The sequence below is a fragment of the Etheostoma spectabile genome, chromosome 3, assembly GCF_008692095.1.
Source record: "Etheostoma spectabile isolate EspeVRDwgs_2016 chromosome 3, UIUC_Espe_1.0, whole genome shotgun sequence".
Lineage (NCBI taxonomy): Eukaryota > Metazoa > Chordata > Actinopteri > Perciformes > Percidae > Etheostoma > Etheostoma spectabile.
In genome coordinates this window covers 19,488,561-19,507,660 of record NC_045735.1, presented here as the reverse complement: position 1 = coordinate 19,507,660, position 19,100 = coordinate 19,488,561, and the positions used below count along the sequence as shown (strand labels likewise).

The following is a 19,100-nucleotide window of genomic DNA, read 5'->3' as shown; positions in this document are numbered from 1 at the left end:
TTTGTTTCTGCCCCCAGTGCCTGAAGCCCCCGACCGCCCCACCATCTCCATGGCGACTGAAAGTTCGGTGTATGTCACCTGGATCCCGAGAGCCAACGGTGGGTCGCCGATCACAGCTTTCCGTGTGGAGTACAGACGCGGGCGCAGTGCCGAGTGGGTTGTGGCTGCGGATAACATCTCACCTCTTAAACTGTCCGTGGAAGTCCGTAATCTGGAGCCTGGTGAGCTTCCTTCTCTACAGTCCAGTGAAGCATGATGGGATTCTTCTGCCCAGTAAAGGGTTTCTTGATATTAAGTTATCATGTGATGTGATATGAGTAGTTTGCTTATCTGTCTTACCTTTGTTTTGACCTTAATCCAGACTAATTTGACCTGTTTCACTAGTTTTAGTTTAGTTATTGGCCCACAGTGGTAAAAAGCATGCAACCACTGTTTTTGTGACACAATGGTAATAATGTTTTTTGAAGCTTTGTTATTACTGTATCACAATATTCGTGAAAAGTATAGTATTGACCTATAATACAACAAAATAATACAGTGACCGTGTTTACATGCACAAAATATTCCACTTTTTGGCCTTATTCTGAAAAAGAACATATTCTTTCAAAGCTATTTAAATGACTAATTAAAGTAATTCCACTAATATTCCCGTTTCCATGCAGCCGTGCAAAACAGAACTTTTTCAAAGTTTTCCAGCAGGGGAGGACTTGTTGGACCATGTGCACACAGCCTCACTCTTTCACTCCTTCAACCAGCTGCTTGAAAAGTTTGGCGTTGTGATGTTTGCGGATATCCAAAAATCTGTTGACATCCAAGTCTTTCATACTGTGTAAAAGTAGCGGTGTTTCTCCTTTTCTTGTGGCCATGAATCTCTACCACAGCCCTGCAAACTGTCGGCGAATTGGTGTGTGTACAGCAACCATACGCACAAAGCTGACCGTAAACCATAGACAGTTATACTTCAACGGAGACCATTGAAGGATATTAGAAGCTCTTTTCCGGTGATAGCTGAGCGTTACTGCGCAGCCTCCAACTGAGCTTGATATCGTAGATGTCATGTGAGCAACCTGTCTGAAAGTTGTAAGTCGTCTGGTAGCTGTGCCAAGAGAAATCTTAATCACTCCGAATCTTGCAGAAACGGAAATTGTAAGCACAGGATAATTTTTGCTAACTAAAATGCTATTTAACATTAGTAATTAAACTTAAACAGCTAATGTAAATCAAAACTGTCTGCGAGCATCTCCTGTATTGTCTACTATGCGACAGTAAGTCGCGTGGTTATGACACAATCGTTGACACAACTATTTAACGTAAGCTACAAGGTAATAGAGCCTTTTATACAATGTTATGGTTTTTTTTTGAAATAAACACTGGACAAATAGTCTTTAAACGCTTCACATGTAAAGTTATTCGCTGTCAAAGTGACTCCAAAATGAATGGTTGTCAATGGGATGGCTTGTTAGCAACAAAATGGCTCCATAGTAGGTACGCTACACGGATGCTGGCTTGCCCCCTTGCCATAAACCGTAAACAGACAAGAGGCCAGAAAGCGTATCCAACTGCTGTAAAAACCCTGATTGAGATGCGTATTCTGAATGGGGAAAAGCTATATTGAGAAACGGCCTTATTTGGAACTCGGAACTTGGAACGGAATTTGCTGTTATCATGACCTTTATCAAATTCGGAATATTGTCATTTTCAGAATAATAGTGGAATATAAGTGTGCATGTATACCTTCTATTTTAATTATTGAAGAAGAATCAAAACCAATTTATTTCTGCCATGAGCAAAGACACCTTCAGCAGCTCTGTCTTAGTTAAAGAGATCCGTTAGAGCCTATTTTAAAACGGCTCTGTGTCCTGGCCATGTGGGCAGTGTGTTTACCGTCTGGTCATGCAAAATATTCACTGTTAAACAGTATCGTGAGAGAAACTAAAAGGAATCATTAGAAACACTGACAGCATACCATAGCTGAGTATTATGTATCAATGAATGCCACAGGATAAGAAGTTGTTACATCTGTAACATTTCCCATGTGTAACATTGCATTTCTTTCTCAGGTTCCTCCAATAAGTTTCGTGTCGTAGCCATGAACATGTACGGAGAGAGTCCTCACAGCATTCCCTCCAGCCCTATCAGGTGCCACAGGCCAGCCCGCGCATCGCAGACCGTCCCGTGGTCGGCCCCCACATCTCATCCACCGACGCAATCAGCGACACGCAGATCATGCTGCGCTGGACTGTGAGTGCCCCACTGACATACAGCATCCATTAGACCGCTGGAGAAACACGTTTTAGAGATCCAAAACTATTATAGTCATGGTTTTGGGTCATCATTCCTATCAGTAATATCTACATTACATTGTACTCATTGAAGTTGATTTCCTAAATCAAGAATGAAATCATTAAAAAGAAGTCAGATGGGGCAAGAAAGAGGAGCAGACAGATTTACTTTGAAGAAAACAAAGAGACGCAAAAACCTACCATACTAGTTGCTCCCACACAGTTTTTCTACGCAATGAGGGGTTATTACAGACGTTTTGGGTGCACTCACTTCCAGTTTTAACCTCAGAATATAGTGGTTGGTGGTGAAGAGATTATCTGGATACACTGTTGGCTTGTTTAAAACCTGCCTGACGACTCGAGTACCTTGCCTTGATGAGCTTTTTTGCAACGCAATATTATCAGAATTTAATATGGAAGGCTTAATTACCCCTGTTTTATCATTTTTTAAAACAAGTTTTAAAGCCGTTTGGCTTGGCAAGATAGTTTAGTGTATTTGTTTACAGATAAACAAATCCTACAGATTAATATACACATAATCAATATAGGATGTGATGGAGAGATGATAAACACCCTCAGAGGGGCTTAATCTGGGCACTCTCCAGTGCATACTCCAATTAAAATAGAAAGAAACTAAAATACTGACAAGAGAAATGAGAAAATATAGCATCAGTTTCTAGGTTAAAGACAATAAAGTTGTTGTTGGATTGAGTATTTAGGATTTCCTAACCTAAAACATGATGAGAAAGATAAAATAGGAGTTCTAAAGTTTGTTTGGATTTGCTTTTTTAATACCAAATTGGGGAAAATCCTATCTTAGACTCTTCCTCTGTCAATTTAGGATTTAAGATAGGGAGTTAATGCAATGCCCAAGGAGTATAATGCCGTTTTTCCATTCCAGTACCTAAGCAGGTACCAGGGCCTTTTTTTTTTAATGGAAAACCTAAAAAAGGCGAGTAGAGTTGAGTAGACACCATGCAGTGGAAAATGCCATAATAATAAGGTAGCACACAATATAAATACACAATGACATAGTACTTTGGGCGATGTGGTCTTTCCCAGCTGGATCACCTGTGTGTGAGCTGCTGATAGTCCTTTGACAGCAGAGATCCAATCAGACCTTTAACTGAGCGCCTGTGATGATTGGAGCTCTGCTCTAACTGAGATCAAGAGGCCGAGTCCTTCTACGATTTGATTCCGCTCTCTTAAAAGCCGTTTCCCCTCCTCACCACAGTTTGGGCTGCAGATGGACGCAGATCGTTACCCACATTTACGCAACCTCAGACAGCCTCATCATTTCCTGAACTTTAGACACAATGTGCAATCACAATCATGCATGCAGTCCTGTACATCTGCTGATAACAAGCCCTGCCATTAGTTGCCGGAAAATGTCCTCACTTTGTTAAGTAATTGCTCACCGGATTGCTGTAGTCCAACGTAATCTTTTTTTTTTTTCATCTCCTTCTAGTATAGTCCCTCAAGTAACAACAACACCCCGATCCAAGGCTTCTACATTTACTACCGGCCCACGGACAGCGACAACGACAGTGACTACAAAAGAGACGTGGTCGACGGTAAGTGGAAATGCACGTCTTTGTGCGTCCGTGTTTCGGCTGCAGATCGGGTGTGTAGCCGGTGTAGATTGTTTGTCGACAGCCCCGTCCTGTTGGGATGTTCGGCTCACGCTCTGCAGATAAACTGGGAGTCGGGAGGGTAATGGATACTCAGTGTCAAGAGTGGGCTGTAGTGGAGAGGGGCATTTCTACAAAGATTTATAGAGAGTGCTGTCCCTGGGCAGCAGGGCTTTCTGAAATCTGTTTTTAATAATTGGCTGCCAGAGCTGCAATATGAGCCCTGCCAGAGGAGAGGAGCTCAGGTTGCTGGCTGGAATGCTAACAGAGCAGCCTGGTACAGGAAGGGAAGGAGGGACGGCCTCTCACTCTCCGCCCAACTCTCTTCAACATCTCAGCGTCTTCCTTTTCCAAAACGTGTGTGTTGTGTGTGTGTGTGTGTGTGTGTGTGTGTGTGTGTGTGTGGTGTGTTGTGTGTGTAAGCACTGCTTTTTGGGGATTTAGATCCAAAGATGTCATTACATTCAGGCAAATGGCTAAATTCAATTTTAGATGTTTAGATTTAATATAATATGTTATATGTTATAATATGTTTCCACAGACTTGCAAGGACTGTTATGTTATATAAGTTTATACAGGATCCCCATTAGCTGTACCCTTAACCACATTTAAAACATACGGTACATTAAACATTACAGTCCACATAATTCAACACATTTAAAATATGCATTAGCTGTATTTCTGTGTAATACAGCTAATGCATTTATGTGTAATTTAGAGCTGCAACGAATAATGCATTAACCCTTGTATTGTCTTCGCTTTCGGGACCCTCTCGTGTCCCTCGGGACTTATTTGAGATTTTAAAAACAATTTTGAAATAAAATTTTACTTCATAATCTATCAACAAATATTGTCTTTATCCCAATTTCAAACAGCTGAGATAACATATATGTTTAGGGAATGCAATCAGTCTCTACTAGCACGCAATTAAAAATGGAAGTGTGTTTTGTTTTTGTCATAAGGTTATAATTCATGTTAGAAATCTTGGAAAAACATAAGTGGTCATGTCCAGAATCATTTTCTGAATTGAGTCAGTAATACATGTTTATCACAGAAAATAAGGTAAGACTGTTGATTTTCAGGTAGAAAAATGTAACTTTTTTCTTCTTCTAAAAGTTTGAAACGGGTCAATTTGACCCGAATACCATACAAGGGTTAAAAATGAATCAGCAACTATTTTGAAAAACGATAACTCGGTCTGAGTCATTTTAAATGTAGACGTATTTATTTGATTAGGACAATGCACATAAATCAACATTTCTGTAAATGCGCCAGTGTCGGTCGGCTAATTTTCAACCTAGAATGTGCGTCTTAATGGTGGGAAGAAACCGGAACACCCGGAGGAAACCCACACAAACACGGGGAGAACATACAAACTCCACACAGAAAGGCCGAAGTGAGGCAGAAGGGCTAACCACTGAGCCACCAAGCATGAAAAACATGAAAATACCATTTTTTAAATTCTGATGTCAGTTTTTTAAATGTGATCACGTTCTAGTTTCTTCACTCCTCTGTGATAGTAAACTGAACATCTTTGAGTTGTGGACAGAATGAGACATTTGAGGACGTCACCTTGGGCTTTGGGAAACACTGATCTGCATTTTTCACCATTTTCTGATATTTTAGAGATCAAACAACTAATCCATTCATCCAGAAAACAATCATTAGTTGCAGCCCTAGTGTAGTTATGAACCGCTTTCTCTTAATATCTAATTTAGTTATGTAACCCAGACATGTACAAACTTTCCAACCAGCTGGCACACCCTATTTCAAAGAAATCCTATTTTTACCTGGATTGTCTCAATTTTTGCTTGACAATTATTTGAGCGCTGTGTTTTGCACCTGCCATTCACTGAATCGGTTCTTGCTTCATCATTTAAAAATGGACTAAACGAATCTGACCAACCACACGCTGTCATTATTTTGGGACCCAGCAGTTTGATTTCGGCCGGTCCTCAATAAGTGCTGAGGTTCAATACCCTGCCCTATATGCCCGCTGTAGTCCCTTTCCCATCAGATAATCTGAAAGTGTCTTTTTTTTAAATATATATTGTATAATACATATGTACTAGCGCTGTTTATCTGTGCGTTAAACTTCTGCTTCTGTATTGATTCTGATTTGAAGCACAGAGAGGATTTAGCTTCAGCAGCAGCTTTCTTTTATTGTTCCCACTTACAACAGTTGGACCCTCCTTTTGGGCAGAGGTAGCTCTTGTGATTTAGCTATGATTTATTATAGGTCCTATTAAACAAAACACAGCGGGAACAGCAGCTTATTTCCATGTTTCAGCCTCATTTGATGGAAATGTAGCATTTCCATGTTGTCTTATCTGTGTGTGTGTGTGTGTGTGTGTGTGTGTGTGGTGGGGTGTGTGTGTGTGTGGTGTGTGTGTGTGTGTGTGGTGTGTGTGTGTGTGTTGTGTGTGGTGTGTGTGTGTGTGTGGTGTGTGTTGTGTGTGTGTGGTGGTCTTGTGTGGGTGTCTGTGTGTCTGTGGTCTGTGGTCTGTGTGTCTGTGTGTCTGTGTGTCTGTGTGTCTGTGTGTCTGTGTCTGATACTGGAGGCTTGCCAAGACTAACATGAAGCTGCCATATATGGAGCTCATCTAAAGTAAAGCAACTGTCTGAGCCCTCGTGGGACCGACAGAGTTGGAGAGAAGTGTGTGTGTGGGGGGGGTGGGGGTGAATATGAGAGAGAGAGAGAGAGAGCATGAAACAACATGACCAGAAGTGTGAGACATGAAGAGAAGGTGGAGAAATAGAGTTTACTTAGGATTTAGAGCAGTGTGAGTCAACACGGGCCAATAGAGGAAGTGATTTCTCACCTTTGTCCCCCCCACCCCCCCTTGCGCCCTCCCAGGTGTAAAACACTGGCACATGATTGGACACCTCCAGCCTGAGACCTCCTACGATATCAAGATGCAGTGCTTCAACGACGGAGGAGAGAGCGAATACAGCAACGTCATGATCTGCGAGACCAAAGGTAAGAGCAAACAAACGCCGTGACTCATGCTCCAACCAGACCTCCACTTCATGGAAAGTCCAGTCATGTTTCTGTGAAGGCTGTCACTTTAATGACGGGTATGATCGCCATAATTACACAACATAAACCTACTGAGTTTTATGAGACCGACAACAATGGTTTGCATTCTGTGGTTTGGTACTGTGTTATTTTTCTTGCTTGCTTGCGGGTAAAAAGCTGTTCCTCATGTCCCCTCCTCCCCAACCTCTTCCCTTCTCCCTGCTCCAGCACGTCAGTCCCCAGGGTCGCCCAGCCAGCACCCCATCACCCCACCCTACCCCCACCCGCAGGAGCCACCCAGCCCACCTGGAGGACTGCTGTACCTGATTGTGGGCTGTGTTTTGGGAGTGATGGTGCTCATCCTGCTGGCTTTTATCGCCATGTGTCTGTGGAGGAATCGCCAGCAGAACAACATGCACAGTGAGTTTCTACACAATCAAAACCTTAAGCATAAAACAGGTATAGATTCTGCTCACACTGTGACATTTTAGACGTATTTAAAAAACATCTATCATGTAGCACCTGTTGTGTTCACTCCAAGTTTTACAAGAGCTGCAAATAATTCGGTTTAAGTTATTTTTTTAGTGGAAAAAAAAGATATCAGCTTGTTTAATATGACTATTTACTAGTTTCAGTAAACTGAATATCTTTGAGTTGTGGACAAATTGAGACATTTGAGGACGTCATCTTAGGTTTTGAGAAACACTGATCCACATTTTTCACGATTTTCTGACTTTATGGAGAGCAAGCAATTATCCATTAACCAAAAAAAAGAATCGACAGAATCATCCACTGTGAAAACTATCGCTAGTCACAGCCTTAAGTTTGACTTTCTTTCACTTTAAAATGAGTTTGCAGCACCAGCATGCATACTGAGAGTTAAGTGTCTCATATTTAAAGATAGTTGGCCCCGAGACAGCATGTGCAGCCTATTCCAAGTCTTCATTGTACATATATGGCTCCCACAGCACTTGCAGAGGCTTTTGCCATTGTTGAATGGAGTCTTCACCAGACCTCTTGGCTCTGTTAATAGTTAGGGTTCTGTAGCTTAAAGATTTTGGGGGGGGAAGTAAAATTGAGTAACAGGTACATACTCTCTGTGTGATAACTCACTGCAGTTCATAAACATCAGAGAGAATTGAATCAAGGTGATATTTTTTTTTTTCTCTAATACTGGTGGCAGTATGTTACCGCAGTTCACTTCTGATGCCAAAGCAATTCTCACTCCTTTTTTCTCATCAACTTCTTTTGACAAATATAAACCCAAATTTGTATAGTCTCTCATTGTACAAAAGAAGCCCAACTTCTTAAAGTGCAGTGTTTAATGTTGTCTTAACACAAACAGCTTCACAAGAACATTGCCAAAGTAAAGAAATGTCTCAAATGTGGGAAATTATGATATATGTATACTGTGGAGTGTAGTGTGTCAGTGCCAAGTTACAGTACTTGATGATGATGATGATGAGTCATTTATTCTCTATCCAACAGGTTAAAAGGTTTGGGGGGGGGGGGGGGGCAGAAGTAAAGGATTCTTCCAAAGGACCATTGTCAGCTAAATGTAACAATTATTTTACCTCTTAATAAATATAGATACAGTATATTGATCAAGATTTATGTATCGTTACACCCCCAAATCAGAATGGACGTTAACTTGCTCTTCAATACATTTAAGGAGAAATAGGGAGGGCAAATCGTTTGCGATTTGCGTTTTTGTCCTTAATTTTCCTTTTTTTGTTGCATGTGAAATAAGTTATTGCTAACATAATTTGTAATATATATTTGTTGTTTGGTTTGATTGAGGCGGTTAATGTTTAAGTTGAGTAGTTTCACATTGTTAACCCTTGTGTTGTCTTCCCGTCAAAATTGAAAATCAACACTTTTGTTGTTGCTTTTTATCAGTGTTTTTAACTTTTTCTTACGTTTTTGTCCCTCTTTTCAACACTTATGTCACTTTTTGTGACGTTTTCAACACTATGTAACACTAACGTATTAACTTTATTGTTAGTTATTTTTTCAATTTATGGTCAATGAACCTCATTTATAGGAAATTAGACCTAATGTTTAAATTAGAAAAGCAGAAATTAGGAATTATTTAGACTAAAATTAAAGGAATTGATGTTGATGGCAAATCACAGACTGGAATATGTCAACTTTTACTCAATACTATTTGGAAACCCTTCAAGATTTTCAAAATTAATTAAAAAATAGAGATTTGCTAAAGAGCGTTGGATGTTATTTTGGGTAAATACAATTGGGTAGTTACAGGATACAGTATGTATAACGTTAAAAAGATCATTGATATAAGAAAACGGGTCAATTTGACCTAAGGACAACATGAGGGTTAATGCATCCTGGCCTATGATTAGATTCCAGTGTATCCGGCTCAATACCTAGCGTTGTCAATAATAACATTGTTATTTTTTACCTGTGGTGATGTAGAGTACGACCCTCCCGGGTACCTGTACCAGCCAGCGGAGATGAATGGCCATGTCCTGGAGTACACCACTCTGTCTGGCACCGGCCGCATCAACGGGGGCGTCCACGGGGGATACAGCCACAACGGGCCCATGTTATCCCAAGGGTGCCATCACCTTCACCACAAACTCCCCAACGGCTTGGCGCTGCTCAACAGCTCCGGCAGCCTGTTCTCACCCGGCCACCCACACAGCCACGATGGCACCCTGCCCCACAGCACGCGGGACTGCGAGCACCCGCACCCCCACCACCACCATAACGTGAGTACACCGAAACCTAGAGACTGGACCCGATATTCGGTTATCAAGGCCTGTGCAACATCCTCTCAACTAGCAGATGATATTTAAGTACATTGTTGTCACGTTATATATTGTCATGTACTGCACTGTCCGTGTCAAGCTGTATGAATGAGAAATGATGTGTTTGTATTAGAGCCCGACCGATAAAGGGACGTTGTAGAGCGTCCTCTGGTGGACAAACAATGCAACGCCATCACTAACAGGGACGTTGTAGAGCGTCCTCTGGTGGACAGACTACGCAACACCATTACTAACAGGGACGTTGTAGAGCGTCCTCAGGTGGACAGACTACGCAACGCCATCACTAACTGGGACGTTGTAGAGCGTCCTCTGGTGGACAAACTATGCAACGTCAACGCTCATAACATGGTTTACAGCCCGTTTTTATTTTTTAAGAAACATTTATCATAATTATTTATTTGTCATTCTAAAAGATTCTGATGAATGAATATTAAAAAAAAAATGATATACCGATATATCGGTCGGGCTCTAGTTTGTACGCGCTTCTTGCCCAAGACAAATTTCCCACGGGACAATAAATCATTTCTTATCTTATCTGAAGGCTAGAAGGGAAACAGCCACGTCGACGACCGTTTAGTTTAGGCACCAAAGCAACTAGTTAAGTTTAGGCAAAAGATTGTGGTTTGGTTTTAAACACTCCAGAGGAACAAACGCGCGTTTCCTAGGTGAAAGTGTTAAAATTATATTATTAAATTAGTCTATAATTTGCATATCTTCCGGTCATAGCTGTATCCCTTCTAGCCACAACCCCATTATTCATATCCAAGCATTAAAGACCAACTATGGTATTTTATATTATGTGCAGTTTGGTTTGGCTAATTGTGTATGTGTGTGTGTGTGTGTGTTTGTGTGTGTGTGTGTGTGTGTTGTGTGTGTGTGTGTGTGTGTGTGTGTGTGTTCTCTTGTCAGGGCGGAGGCATGTACACAGCTCTTCCCCAAAAAGAGTCGTCTGACTGCATGAGCTGTCAGAACCTCTGCAACAACAACAGGTAAGAGAAGACGCCCGTTTTTATCTACTTCAGCATTGCGTTTATGGGTATCTTTAGCCTTGTTGTGGACATCTGAGAGACATTGTTTCAGTTCAAAAAGTTTTTTTTTTAAGAAATCCAGGAATTTATTGGTGTTTATTAATCAGAAAAGAAACTGAAAAAACAGTGAAACAACCCAGAGACACTCTATGGTGAATGTATAATTTTTTTTTACTTACTTTAAGGAACTCTGGTGCATACATTTGTTATAAGAGCACAACAAAAATGAATTACTCATATTGGAAGTTAATACAAACACACACACACACACACACACACACACACACACACACACACACACACACACACACACACACACACACACCATACACACACACCCTCCTGCTAGTTCTGTTTATGTACTTAAGCGTCCCCAACATCACAGTTTACCCTGTGTGCACCCAGCCAGCAGACCTAATGAGCCCTGTGTTTATTTACCTCCGGCTGCTGGGAAAAGAGGGGGTGTGGTCACAATCCAATCATGTGCCGACAGAAGGAAGCTGAGTTCAGGGAAACATGGGGAAGCTGGCTGCCTGCAACGGGCTGAGTTTGGGAACTTCAGCGGAGGGCAAAACCACAACGTGTCACAGTTCTTCAGAAGCAGTGAGACTGGACCTTTAATCTCCGGTCCAAGCTCCAGTTGTGTTAGAGAGCTGTCAGTGCTTTGTCCAGCACAAGGGGTTTTCTGTGTCTGGCAAAAAAAAAGCCACACATATCTGCAGAGAGAAAGAACCAGAGCGGTGTGTTCAGCAGAAGAAGCTTTATAAAAGACTGTCTCGCTTTTTTTCTTTCCATCTCTCTCTGTCTCGGAGCAGATGTTACAACAAGACCAATGGCACTTTCTCCAGCGGCACTCTGCCCGTAATGCATCGCGTGGCGCCGCGCCAGCAGGACGGTCTGGAGATGGTGCCCCTGCCTTCCTCGCAGTGCCACGGCCCCGACGGCCATCTGCTCTCTGGGGACCCGGGGGCCGACGCAGGGGGCCGGCCAGACGAGCACCGCGAGTCCTCGCCCTCGCAGCATTCCTGCTGTCTGGTCGGGAGCAATGACAACTGTCCAGCAGACAACACTGGTGAGACATATCCTTTTACCGAATGCCCACAAAATCTTTCCAAGTGTTTTGTCTTCTTTCCTCCTTCAACACTTTTTTATTTCTCTTTCTTCGTTTTCTCTGCTCATGTTTTTTCACTGCAGAGACGGACACAGAGAACTGCAACTCCTCACTGCCTTTTTGGTGCTTTGCATTTATGAAATTCAAAACACCTATAATCTGATGTCTTTTTTGGATAATATTGAAACACAATTTAGTTGAATCCTGAGGTTTTAAGAGTCCATCCAATTGTTTCTCAAGCTGGAGTACGTGTTGGTCCAGGGGTATGCAAAGTGTCATAGGGGGTATGCAAAAAAAGATTTAAGAATTATATAAGAGTGTGGGGGTACGTAGATGGAGGTTGAACTTTTGAAGGGGTATGGGACTGTAAAAAGGTTTGGGAAACTGAAATTAAATTAAACATACAAAAACTACATCAATTTCAGCATTACATACACTTGCGGTCTATATCATTTTTTTTTTATTGTTAATGTGATATTAGCTGGTGTGATGACCAATAGCGATATATAGCAATAGACTCTCAGAGACTTTTTGAGTTGGTTAACAGGCAATATCAGTAGAAATCTGCACGTTAACATGTCACTTATTCTTTTTTTAATGGTGCTTTTTATTTTTGATTCAGTTAAATTTGTTCAATGACATCATTTTTAAATTCAACAAGCAGTTTGGTGTATTTAAGCAAAATACTGAAAGCAGCATAAAGACAGAACTATGTAATAGCCTACATTTTAACATCTGCTAATTTATCGCACGTAATATCATTGTCGCATATTTTCCTCATATCGTGCAAGCCTACATATAATGTCACCATAACATCCTTTCATCCTTATTGTTAACAGTGATACAATATGCTTTTATAATAGAAAAGTGTTTTATGTCATGTCTTATTGCAGTCATTGCAAGAACACCTTTAAGTGTTGTTGGATTGTATAGAATCTATATATATATATATATATATAGATAAATATCTGTGGAAAGTGAAGTATTTCATGATAAATGTTGGAATAATGCGCACTAACAAAAACACACTCAGATTGGCTTCTACAGTAACCAATATGAATATACCATAATTTAACCACATACTCATGCTCATACATACTCATTGTAATTTTAAGCTTAGCCAGAAGCTGTTAACAGGAATATCTTGATATTTTCGGAGCGCCTGTTTATTGAGAAAGTCAGGTGAGAAGATTGGTACCTTTCTCTATCTGTCTGGTAAATACAAGGCTACAGCCAACAGGCTTAGCTTGGGTTAGCTTAGCTTAGCATAAAGGCTGGAAAAAGTCTTACGCAACTTCCTAAAGTCTTGTCAGTGGAGACTCCTGGAAGTCACTTCTCAAAAAATAAAATCTCCTGAAAACTTCAGCGTGTTATTTTCAACTTGTCCATATTAAACAAATATGATATAAGAAGAGAATTTGTGAAAATTGAACAGCGCTCGGTTCTCCGTTTCACTGTTTCCAGTCGCTGTGCTAAGCTAAGCTAACTTGCCCCTGGCTATAATTTAATTTTAACGGGCAATGTGGCATCAATCTTTTCATCTAACTCTTTGCAAGAAAGCAAATAAGCATATTTCCAAAAATGCCAAACAGTTGTTTTAAAACAATTGAGCCCAAAAAAAACAAATTCCCAGGAAAGTGGAATTTTCAGACCTTTATGAAATTAAAACTCTAAACAGTTGTCATTCTTCTTCATGCTTTCCTAGCAAGTCTTTATATCTTTATGCAGCAGCACCACAAATTACTCTGTGGGCCTCTCCAGAATCTGTTCCTGTCTTTTTTGATATAAAGTATAAACCAAAGTCTCTCTCTCTCTCTCTCCTCTCTCTCTCTCTCTCTCTCTCTCTCTCTCTCTCTCCTCTCTCTCTCCTCTCTCTCCCCTCTCTCTGTGTGTGTAGCTGAAGAGGAGCTGGAGTGTGTGGACACGGAGGGGCCTGTGGTGTGCTGGGAGAGTCTCGGCCTGTCAGACTTGGACTGTGACGAAAAGCCCGGGTGGATCTCCAGCAGCAGCCTGGCGGGCGAGCTGATCCAGCCCGGCCCACAGGAGGTCTGAACCCAGCCCACACACACACACACACACACACACACACACTCCCCTGCAGCGCGGAGGCTTCAGAGGAACCAGGCTGAAAGACAGTGGTGGAGATTTATCACAGAGGAAGAGGACCGGCAATGAGATAGTCAGAGACACTGCATGTTACGGTGACAAGGACACGAAACGTTGGACGGACTGAGCTGAGATGAACAAAGTGTGAAAAAGAGCGACTGAGAGCGAAGCCGGATGGAGAGAAACGGAAGGAAAACCTGCTCAAAGACAGAAACTACAGTACATCCCACTGGAGGGAGGACTCTCACGAAAGATCAAAAACTCTCCGAGATGACTTATTTATTTTTTGTAGTAGTGAAATATTATTTCATACGAATGTATCTGTTTTAAAGTACAAAAAAAAAAGTTTGTCTTTTATATTATTTATGCCTTTTTGGATGAGAAATACTTTTTATTTTTTGTTGTTTTTGTCCCTCTGTGTTCCACTCTAAAGTGTGGAGGTTAGCAATGGTCTGTGTAAAGTTTTGTAATAATATAAAGAGAAGATATGGAAGAGTAAAACAACAAGCTGTTTTCAATGTCTTTCCTCCCCTCCTTCATGTGTAGCGGCATATGAATGATTGCTTTAGTGGATTTTGCGGCCCGGGTCCAAACCCATCCATATTTCTGGCAGGCCTTTGATGTGGCTCTGTGATGGGCTGTTCCACTGCAGTGACCCCTGAACGGGGTGAACACTCCCAACACTGTTCACAGTAAGGCGGCTGCTCTTTGCCTCAGTGAATACTTGATAGCTCATCACTTTACGCAAAATGCACTATTGCTTTGAGAGCAGTGTTGACCTACTGGTCCCAATCTGTTAGTGAGGTGGTGTAGTTGCATGTTAAAACCGCTCTGCTGCTAATGACAGAATACTTTCCCAACCTTTGTGATTTGTAAAATCCCACAGGTGAGGTTTATCTGAGGTCAGGTATAACTCTCCAACCAGAGGCAGAAGTTAAAGCTGGTGTAAATTGCAGCAAATGCTCCATCCAGAGAACACTGGATCCTCTCTCATCCATGTGGCATTCTTGTTAAAAGCTCAGTTCACCCAAATCATAAAAACATGTTTTTAGGGTAAATTGGTTTTTGTCTTAACCTGGACCCTATTTTCCTTTTTGTATTTTGTTCAGACTGATTGGAACAACAATTTTTGAATTCGGTCCAGAATTTAGCAAGCAGTCGGCAACGGTGAAAGCCACAAATTTAAGTTATTGGGCAATTGCGCATCTTCAATTTCCATCCACTAAAAGTTTTTGTGTCTGACAACATTATGGAAATTATCCCTACAGAGATAGAACTTGTCGTTAAAGGGTAAGATCCTTTTTTTTTAACTAGCTATCGCTAAAGCCACCAGACTCTATTTAAATAGTCATTTTATCATCGTAAAACAGGCTTCATTCAAAGTTGATAAAAACACTAAAAAAACTATCAAAACCCGTATATGTTTGCTTTTCTACTGTTCCAACAATCACAACTGTGGTTGGGATGAAATAATCGGGGGGGGGGGGGGGGGGATGGCGCAGTGGATATGACACATGCCTTTGGTGTGGGTGATCTGTGTTTGATTCCAACTGCGATACATCAACCAATGTGTCCCTGAGCAAGACACTCAACCCCTACTTGCTCCAAAAGGATTGCAACCTCTGATATATAGCAATTCTAAGTCGCTTTGGATAAAAGCGTCAGCTAAATGACATGTAATGTAAAAAATAATCCCTTAATTCACCCATTTACATGTGAAAATATGCTGGCTATCTATACACGCTAAAAGTGCCGATTATTTGCATGGAGTCTGGTTGGTTTGGTGAAACTAAAAGGCTTTTGCTCTTAAACAAAAAAGTCTGTCTCTGTAGGGATCCTTTCCATAATGCTGTCAGACACATTAATAATCTGAGCCTGTTAACAGCAAAAAACAACTTTTAGTGGACAGAAATTGACGATGCGTATTTGCCCTCTAGGGTTGCATTGCAGTCCGGTTTGTTGCTGCCAGTTACAGTGTCCTCGCTCGAATACAGGGTCAATTTTAAAGATTTCTGTTTACATAAGTCACTTAGACCCCAATGCATGGGGAAATATTGTCTAGGTTGAAACATGTTATTTTACATACCCCAAACTTTAACATATGACACAAAGCCTATCTGCATAGCTGGGGTCTATATTACTAAATATATTATTTTGTGGTTTGTGTGGACTGACTCTTTAAGCAATCACAAATTTGGAAGGTTGGTAAAAATGACCATCTGTTCCATATTATTGACATAAAATTGCATAATTTCTGGGAACTGAAGGTTGAATGCCAGTTGGAGCTGCTAACATACAAAGTTGACTGGTGTTGCTTGATTATCTCGCTGTAAAGCACACAATGGGCAGTGGTACATTAGAAACAGTCAGAAGGTGGGTTGAGATGAGTAATTATCATCAGAAGTTGCCGTGTGTGCTCCTATTGTGCAAAAATACTGCAGATAACTCATTCATAAAACAAGTTGGACTATACTCTTCTCAGGTGTCAGCCTGCATTAGCCAAACCCCTTTTCTGACGGTTTACACCCTCCATTGGTTTTAAAATAATCTCCATGCTGTGCTGACTGATTGGAGTTGATAGGATTGCAGCAGGCAGATGACAGGGCTGGCCCTGCTTCACTGAGGATGACTGTGGTGCCTGGTGCCTGTCTGCCTGTGTTTGTGCCAGCGCCGGCTGCAAGTCCTCAGGCCCCGGCTCGCCTGGCATCTCTCCTCCCCCCTCATGCTATACGGGATATTCCTGGCACTTGGATCTACTCGCCTGCTGCTGAGGCGTGGCATAGCCTCTTCCGGCTTTTATTTTTAGTCTTGATGGAGGCTGGCGGCATCTGTTCAGTTAACTTGACTTAAACTAAGTTCTTTTCCAGGGAAAGTTCCAGAGTGTACACTGAGAATCCAAAAGTAAAAGTGACAGTCACAGCACAGAATGATGGGAAGAACTGGCCATTCCCTGCGCAGTCGGATTAAGTTTCCTGTCATCTTTTGCTTTACTACCACACAGTATAGCTAGTATTTGAGTGTCCATTAGGATTCCCTGGCTGGCAACAGAAAGAAAAGCGAACAAAACAATGGGTAGGAAATGAATCTGGAAAGGAAAGAGCAATGGTCTGCGGAGGGAGAGGGGATGCTGACAGATGCAGGCTGGGCTGATGGGGAGAAGATAAGGGCAGGGTTGTCTCTAAATGAGCTGCTTCTCCATCTCCCACGTCTATCAGTCGGCACTCTCCCTCAGCCCTGGCCTGCACCCTCTACCCACACAGCTACACCCCTTCATTAAGGAGCCCATGGGAACAAGAAAGCTCATTGTCTGCCCTGGAATTTCTGCCCCTTGCTTCAGAGCCGACCTGTTAACGCCAGTCCCTCTCCCCTCCGCCCACCATTCTTCCCTTCCCTCTCCAGCTCACCCTGAATGAATGTAATTCTTATGAATCGGGCAGTGTGTTGTTAAGTCGCTTGATTCAGCCCCCGGGCGGTTTTTATCCTTGAGATGTCACAAACCACGAGTGCAGCATGTTGTGGTTGGATGAGCTCCAGCGGCATTCCAGTGGGTCCCCGCAGATGATGAGCTCATATGCACCAGAAGACTAATAATCGGTGTTCCCGCAAGGATATCCGCTATTAATTAATCAGGATCAAGTCCTGTTATGTGAAATATCACACTCGTGCCTATTTGTAGACGGCACCTGTTCGATATAATCAAGGAAACACCGTCTCATCTTTATCCCAGCGACGTCCATTTAGATCAGGGGTGTCCGACTCAATGTCACTATGTAAGGGCCCCACTGGAAAATGGGACGCGCATCAAGTGCCAGACATGTAGAAAAAGTCAGATATCCTTGGGATTATCACATGTCTCATATAGTCTTCTCACTTACAAAGTTCCTTGGCCATCATACAATTTACCTAATCAATCATTCTGATTACATTTTTAAAATGTAATCACAGACCTCGATATTGAATCTTATTGCTTCTGTGCGAATTTCTGAGCCTCAAAGTCCGCAAATCTACCAAATTTCATTTTGACTGTCGCGTAATTACAGTTTGAAGACAGTTTTTCTTTTGGTTTGGCTCACAAGCAGGTGGGCCAAAACTGATCAATCAAAGTGAGGGGCCACATTTGGCCTGCGGGCCTTGAGTTGGACACGTGGTTCAGATGAATAGATGGACCTTATTAATTTCAAACTGGGGAATTACTGCTTTTATTGCCCCCATTCTCTCCTTATCAACACCCTTAACGATTCCACTGTGATCATACTGATCTGGATCAATAATGAGCCTTGAAGACAAGAAATGAGCTTCTCTTCCGAATGAAAGTGATGGTATTCACATGAATCAGGAGAAATCCTGAGAGCCACACTTCCTGAAAAGTAAATCCACATCATCATTTTTATTCCCCCAACCACTTTCTGTGCACAGATATGAGTAAATGTTTGTTTTATACGGATGAATTATCTACAAGAACATTTGTCTTACAGTATGTGTAAGGATTTCTGTCAAGGCATCCGACAGTTCAAAGAAGCTAAAATGCTCTGAGAAAGGATTCAGGAAGGAGAGTTTGCAGGTTTTTTTGAACACTCGTGTTGTCCTCAGGTCAAATTGACCCGTTTTCCGATATCAATGTTCTTTTTAATTCCCCAAAATAGCAAGATTGATTCCACACAACGCTCTTTGGCAAGTACAAACCTCTACTTTCATTAATTTTGGGGCGTCTTATTCCATTTTGAAAAAAAGATTGAAGTGGTTTTGAAATAGTATTGAGTAAAAGTTGACATATTCTAGTCTGTGATTATCCATCAACATCCATTCCTTTAATTTTAATCTAAGTAATTCCTAATTTCTGCTTTTCTAATTAAAACATTAGGTCTAATTTCCTATAAATGAGGTTTATTGACCATAAAGTCCCAAAACAACTGTAAAACTGAAGTTAATAATGTTGAAAACGTCAAGAAAAGTGACAAACATGGAAAAAAAGCATAAAAAGGGACAAAAAGGTAAGCAAAAGTTAAAAACATCGATAAAAAGCCTCAACAAAGGTGTTGATTTTCCATTTTGACGGAAGGACAACACGAGGGTTAAAATGTAAAGTGTGTGTCAGTGTTTCTCTGGATGTGCCACAGCCGCTCACTCT

At 41.5% G+C, this 19,100-nt stretch overlaps 1 protein-coding gene across 1 annotated transcript in view; it reads left to right on the top strand.

Annotated features, from left to right (window-relative positions):
• The window catches only part of cdon (cell adhesion associated, oncogene regulated), a 44,564-nt gene extending 30,074 nt beyond the window's left edge, over positions 1-14,490 (top strand). Inside the window, 10 exon segments of the mRNA XM_032505891.1 lie at positions 18-221; positions 2,061-2,129; positions 2,132-2,241; positions 3,751-3,856; positions 6,771-6,893; positions 7,161-7,352; positions 9,372-9,667; positions 10,637-10,716; positions 11,571-11,827; positions 13,764-14,490. Of these exon segments, the coding sequence (XP_032361782.1) occupies positions 18-221; positions 2,061-2,129; positions 2,132-2,241; positions 3,751-3,856; positions 6,771-6,893; positions 7,161-7,352; positions 9,372-9,667; positions 10,637-10,716; positions 11,571-11,827; positions 13,764-13,918 (1,592 nt within the window). The 3' untranslated portion in view covers positions 13,919-14,490.
• The last annotated feature ends 4,610 nt before the right edge of the window (positions 14,491-19,100 follow it).